The sequence below is a fragment of the Trichosurus vulpecula genome, chromosome 4 (assembly GCF_011100635.1).
Source record: "Trichosurus vulpecula isolate mTriVul1 chromosome 4, mTriVul1.pri, whole genome shotgun sequence".
Taxonomy (NCBI): domain Eukaryota; kingdom Metazoa; phylum Chordata; class Mammalia; order Diprotodontia; family Phalangeridae; genus Trichosurus; species Trichosurus vulpecula.
In genome coordinates this window covers 290300234-290306110 of record NC_050576.1, presented here as the reverse complement: position 1 = coordinate 290306110, position 5877 = coordinate 290300234, and the positions used below count along the sequence as shown (strand labels likewise).

General features: G+C 37.1%; 1 protein-coding gene across 1 annotated transcript; it reads right to left on the bottom strand.

Moving 5' to 3' along the window:
• Positions 1 to 1948: 1948 nt before the first annotated feature.
• LOC118849038 (ubiquitin-60S ribosomal protein L40-like) lies at positions 1949 to 2529 on the bottom strand. The gene has a single exon (XM_036758114.1). It carries the CDS (start codon positions 2484 to 2486, stop codon positions 2100 to 2102), a length of 387 nt encoding a protein of 128 aa, XP_036614009.1. The 5' UTR covers positions 2487 to 2529; the 3' UTR covers positions 1949 to 2099.
• Between the last annotated feature and the right edge of the window lie 3348 nt (positions 2530 to 5877).

The window sequence follows — 5877 nt, the reverse complement described above, 5'->3', positions numbered from 1 at the left end:
GCTATTGTAATTCATAGCCCGAAGTTAAATTTAGTTTGGTACATTTTGAGCCATTCTACTTTCCAGTTTGTGTTCAAAAGTTGTGTTACTGGTGCTGGAATCTCTTTCCATACTCTTTCTTTCTCCTCATTTTGTCCTACTCTTTACCTTTCTTGCTTTCCCCCTGATTTCCCCATCTGCCTTTGAATGGACTTGAGGCAATAGAAATCAGGGATGCCTAACAAAACCACAGTCTAAGCCTCAGGCACAGTGACTGTTGAGAGCTGGGGGGATTTGAATCATTTTGTCCAACATGCTTAAAAACGTTAATTAAGGAGCAAGTGGAGTTCTGTGCCAGCTGCTGAACAAGTAAAGATGATTCCCTTGGATAGAGGATGCCTTCCTACTTGAAGGGAAGGGGAAATGCCATCCAAATTTGTGGTGATCATACCTGAACTTGGAGTACATTTCAAAGTCTTCTCAGATAACTGTGGCACAGAGACTTTGCTTGACACAGGTGCAAATTAACTCTAGAAATCTCCCAGCTCTATTGTGCTTGTGGCAGGTGCAAATTAAGCTGACCGGAGTGGTGGCAAAAGACAATATTCTCAATAAGAGATCTTACCTCATTAGAGCAGTGACCACATTTCTACTAAGGTTGCCAAAAGGAGAATTCTTGAACCTGGTTATAGACTGAGGGGAAGTAACAGCCTGAGCTACTTATTGGTAACAATAAGAAATTTCCACTTCTAGAGCCATCACAGCATTATGTTTTGGGAGGTAGAAGGGACCTGCAAGACCATACTTTTACATATGAAGAAACAAAGCAGTGAAGTGATTTGTCCCAACCCCATATCCTCCGAGACCCCATCACTGCACTACAGTGCAGCTACTGAAGTCACCTCTAAGGAATCCTTATCAGGTGTCAATCATTGGTGCTAATACTAGGGGACATCAAATAGATAGCAGAAAGCTGCCAAAACCAGTCCTGGAATTCATCTCCAGAGAACTAGAGAAAAAGAGAAATAACAAATTTGGGAATACAAGTGCCTGGGAATTCTACACTGATTTCTGAGATTGTTGCTCATTGGAGAGTTTCTGATTTTTTTGTCTGTGAGTTATATATAAATAATATTTTGGGGTAATTGTATTTGTAAATGCATGGAATGTCTTTACGTTTCATAGAATCACAGAATCTGTGAGTTAGGAGTCCTGCAGCTATCTAGTCCAATTCATATACAAAAGTCATATTGCCAACAACATTGTCAACAAGAGTTTATTCAACCTTTCCTTGAAGAATTCCAAGGTGGGGAAACTAATCACTTTTAAATAATAGCTTACATTTGTATAGCTCTTTAAGGTTTCCAATGCACTTTACATATAAATGGAGCAGCTAGCTCCTGCAGTGGACAGAGGGTGGCAGGAAGACTGTGAGTTCAAATCTGGCCTCAGACATTGACTATGTATGTGACCCTGAGCAAGTCACTTAACCTTTTTTGCCTCAGTTCTTCATATATAAAATGAGCTGCATTCAAATCTGGCCTCAGACACTTGCCAACTGTGTGACCCTAGACAAGCCACTCAACTTCTCTCTGTCTGAGTTTCCCCAACTATAAAATGGGTATAAGAGCATCTCCCTCCTACAATTGTTGTGAGGATTAAATGAGATGATATGTATAAAGTTCTTAGCACAGTGCCTGGCATGTATTAGATGCTAGATAAATGTTTATTCCCTTCCTCTTTCATTTAAATGTATGTATATATATATATATATATATATGCATATATATACACACACATACACATATATGTATATATATATATATATAATAACTGTGTATAAATGTGCATGTTTTCCTGCTCCCCCTCCAGTATTTGTCATTTTTATTTTTTGTCAATTTTCCCAATCTTATAGATGCAAGGTGGAACCTCAGAATTACTTTAATTTGTATTACTTGAGTTATGACTGTTTTTTTTTTTCCTGCTTCTCAACTAAAAGGGGATTTTATTGATATCACAGCCCTATTAAACCCAGGAACAAGGCCTTGTTACAACAGACTACTCAAGAGCACTTCATCAGTCAGGGGAGCCAAACCAAAACTGGGTCCCGAGGCTGGTCTTTATTTGACCTTCTTCTTGGGGCGCAGATTGTTGGTGTGGCTGCACTTCTTCTTACGGCAGTTTACAACGCGGGGGTGCAGGTGGGCATAACACTTGCGGCAGATCATCTTGTCACAGTTGTACTTCTGGGCCAGCTGGCGAAGGGAAGGCTCAATGATGCCCCCTCGAAGACGTAGCACCAAGTGCAGAGTGGACTCTTTCTGGATGTTGTGGTCAGAGAGAGTTCGGCCATCTTCTAGCTGTTTTCCAGCAAAAATCAGACGTTGTTGATCTGGTGGGATACCTTCCTTGTCCTGGATTTTGGCTTTGACATTCTCGATAGTATCACTTGGTTCGACCTCAAGTGTGATGGTCTTGCCCGTCAGGGTCTTCACAAAGATCTGCATCTCTGCAACGCTGTGCCCGCCGCTTGGCCACCTCGCCGAAGAGAAAGAGAGTTATGACTGTTTTATAGCATTTTTCTCATGTGGCTATAGTTTGGGCTTCTTTCCTCGAGAACATCCCATTTATATCATTTGGCCATTTAGCTATCAGAAAATCTATCATTTGAATCAATTCTGTATGTAACTTGGAAATGAGACCTTTATCAAAGAAACTTGCTACACAGAATTACGTGTTTACCGTCTAATTTTAACTACATTGGTTTTGCCTCTGCAAAACATTTATTAGAAAATTTTAGTCAAAATTGTTCATTTTATCTTCTGTGATCTTCTCTTCCCTTCTTTGGCCATGAACTATTCCCCTATCCATAGATCTGAAAGATCTGGCTCCTCTAATTTCTAGATCAAATACTTATGGTGACAACTGTCATCCTTTGCTTTGGGATCAGATTTTGTTGGAAAGACTTCTTGCTTTTCCCTATTACATAATTACACATAATGCTGGCTATTTTAAAAACACTATTTACTATCTTCAGAAAAGGTTTATTTATTCTCATGATTCTACTGTTTTTAAAGGTATAAATGTGTATTATATTTCATAAAAATTATCGATGTATTTCTTGTGGTATGTTTATAGTTTTCCTAATATTGAACCAGCCATGAACTCCTGGTAAAAATTCAACCTGGTCATAGTGTATGACACATTCGATGTTTTGCTATACTTTCTTTGCTAACATTTTATTTAAAATTTTGGTGTCAGTGTTTGTTATGATATTGGTCTATAGTTTTCTTTATGTTTTGGCCTGCCTTGCTTTACATAACAATTGTATATTAATTTAATAGAAAGAATTTGACAGGAGTCCATATTTTCCCATTTTTAAAAGTGTATTTAATATAGTTATCAACTACTCTTTGATTATTTGATAGAATTCAATTGCATATTCATTTATTTTAGGTTTTTCTCTGCCTTTAAGAACTTATGTCCTATTCAATTTATTTTTCAGAGATTCTGTTATTTATATATCTCTATTTTATTCTATTATTCTGAACATCCTATATTTTTGTAAAAATCCAACCATTTCATGTGTTGCTTTTATTAGTGTAGAGCAAAAGAATTTCTAAGTTTTCTCTATTCTTCATTTCTTGTTACTTCTCCCTATTTTTGATATTAGTAACAGTTTTCTTTCTTTTTAAAAAATTAAATTAGCTGCTTTTTTAAACTCTTAGTTATATTTATTAATTTAATGTATTTTGTTTTTATTGTTTTGATTTCTTAATTCCTCCTTTCTTTTGATTTTTAGAATTTCCATTTTGGTGTTTAATTGTGTTTTTAAAATTTATTGTTGTTTTAAAGTTGCTTTCCCAATCCATTGTTCTGTTTTTTTCTTATTATTTGAAGTGTTGGGAGATATAAAAATTTCATGTATGGAGTCTTTTATATGAATCCCTAAAATTAGTCTGTTCTGATTTTCAAAGACTCTGCTACTTGTTAAAGTTTTTTTTTTTCATTTTAAGCTATTAATTTTCCTTTCAAACCTCTCCTTAAAAGCTCTAATATTTTGTCTAATTCTTTCCTCTAAAAATCTCATTTACTTTATAATATTATTTTTAGAAACTATAGCATTTGTTTCCTTTCTTCTTGTAATTTTAATTGACATTATGACCAAGCTGTGTTTTGCTCTGAAGATTTGATTATTTTGGCGTTGTAGATTTATACTCTTGCTTTGTTTTTGTATTTTGCTGCAAACATAATAGCTCTTTATTGTGGGGAGTAAAGAGAGGTTTCTTATAAAAGGTATAATCCTATCTGAGAAGAAAATCAGGAAGGAAAGATGGGGAGGGAAAGCATTCCAAGTATCAGGGACAGTCAAAAAATGCCTGAAGTATCAATACAGAGAGTTCTTGCTTGAGGAGCAGCAAGGAAGCCAGTGTCACTCTATGGGAGAGTATGTCGAAAAGGAAGAAGGTATAAGAAGACTGGAAAGGCAAGGGGAAGAGAAATTTTGGTGGGCTTTGAAAGCCAAACATAGGATTCTATATGTTTGATCCTGGAGGTAATAGAAGATGAGGAGGGGAAAAGAATGAATTCTCAGGTGAAAGGCCTTAATTTTTTTCCAGTGAACTATGATGAAAGGTTTCAGCTGAGACAATATGGAAAGGGGAAGTTATAGGAGGTTTGAGGGGGGTTGAAAAGGTTTGGAAAAGACCCTGTGGTGTCTGCAATAGTGAGTTATTTATGGAGGTATAGAAGGATTGCCTTGCTACAATGATCACCAAGTTGAACCAAGATAACTTATTTCTAGTGACTCCAGTCAAGATGATCTTGTGGTTGTCTGTGGCTTCATTTAACTGCAAATGAATCAAAATGAAGGCAGTGGATGGTGGGAGTAATCCAAGCCTGAGACTTGGTAGGGCAAGATAAGTAATAAAATAAGGAGCCAAGGCATTCAAGAGAAGTGGGCAGTGTAGAGTTAATCTAATTCACTAAGGCATCATGATGCAGTAGGAAGGAGAATGTAGCCTTTTCAGGGGTGATGGCCTGGGAAAGAACTGAGGGGTCGAGAGATTAGAGTTCACAGTGAGGAAGAACAAAATTTGATATTCCAAGGTAGAGATATAGATTTTGATTATTTAAGAGAAAGTCAGAATTCATAAACATGAAAAGGGAGACTTTGTGAGTAGTGACAATTTCAAGAATATGACTATATCTGTGCTGACTTGGGGTAAAAGAGTAGGTCATAGGAAATGAGCAAGTTGAGTAACTAGAAATTAGAGTTGTTTGCAGGAGTATCAAAATGCCTAATAAAGACCCTTTGTATGAGGTCAGGAGTTAGGGAGTAGAGAAAGACTGTGATACAGGTATTGGACTCATTGAGGAAAGAAGGGGAGTATCCTGGAGGTTGGTAGACAATAGCTACCAGAATTTTGATTGGGTGGTAAATATGGATTAAATAAACCTCAAAGAAGGAGAGGTTACTGAGTGCTGGAGGTAGAAGGAGAGCCCAGAAGTGTCAGTGGAGAGAAAGTGGTATTCCAGCTTCCCCATCCACACTATGACTGATAAATTGGTGGAAGGTGCTTGTAGAGATGAAAGTGCAGCCTTTATTGGAAAAAAGTAGCCAAGGAGGCTGTCATTAGGAGTGATCCAGGTCTCACTGAGAACCAGAAGATGAAAGGAATGAAAAAGGAAAAGATGAAAGATGAAAGCTAGAGAGGAGAGGGGAAAGGAGGAGGTGTAAAAGCTTTAAACCATGACTAATGACCATCAAAAGATCTTAGATTTGGAAGGAACATTAGAAGTCATCAAGTTCAAATGGCAAATGAACACTGGGGGATCATCTTCATAAAGGGAGCTAAGTGATATGATGGACTGAGCCTTAGGCCTAGAGTCAGGAGC

What these genes read in the sequence shown, in the direction of transcription:
- LOC118849038 (XM_036758114.1), bottom strand. Translation starts at nt 2,486, where the DNA reads ATGCAGATCTTTGTGAAGACCCTGACGGGCAAGACCATCACACTTGAG.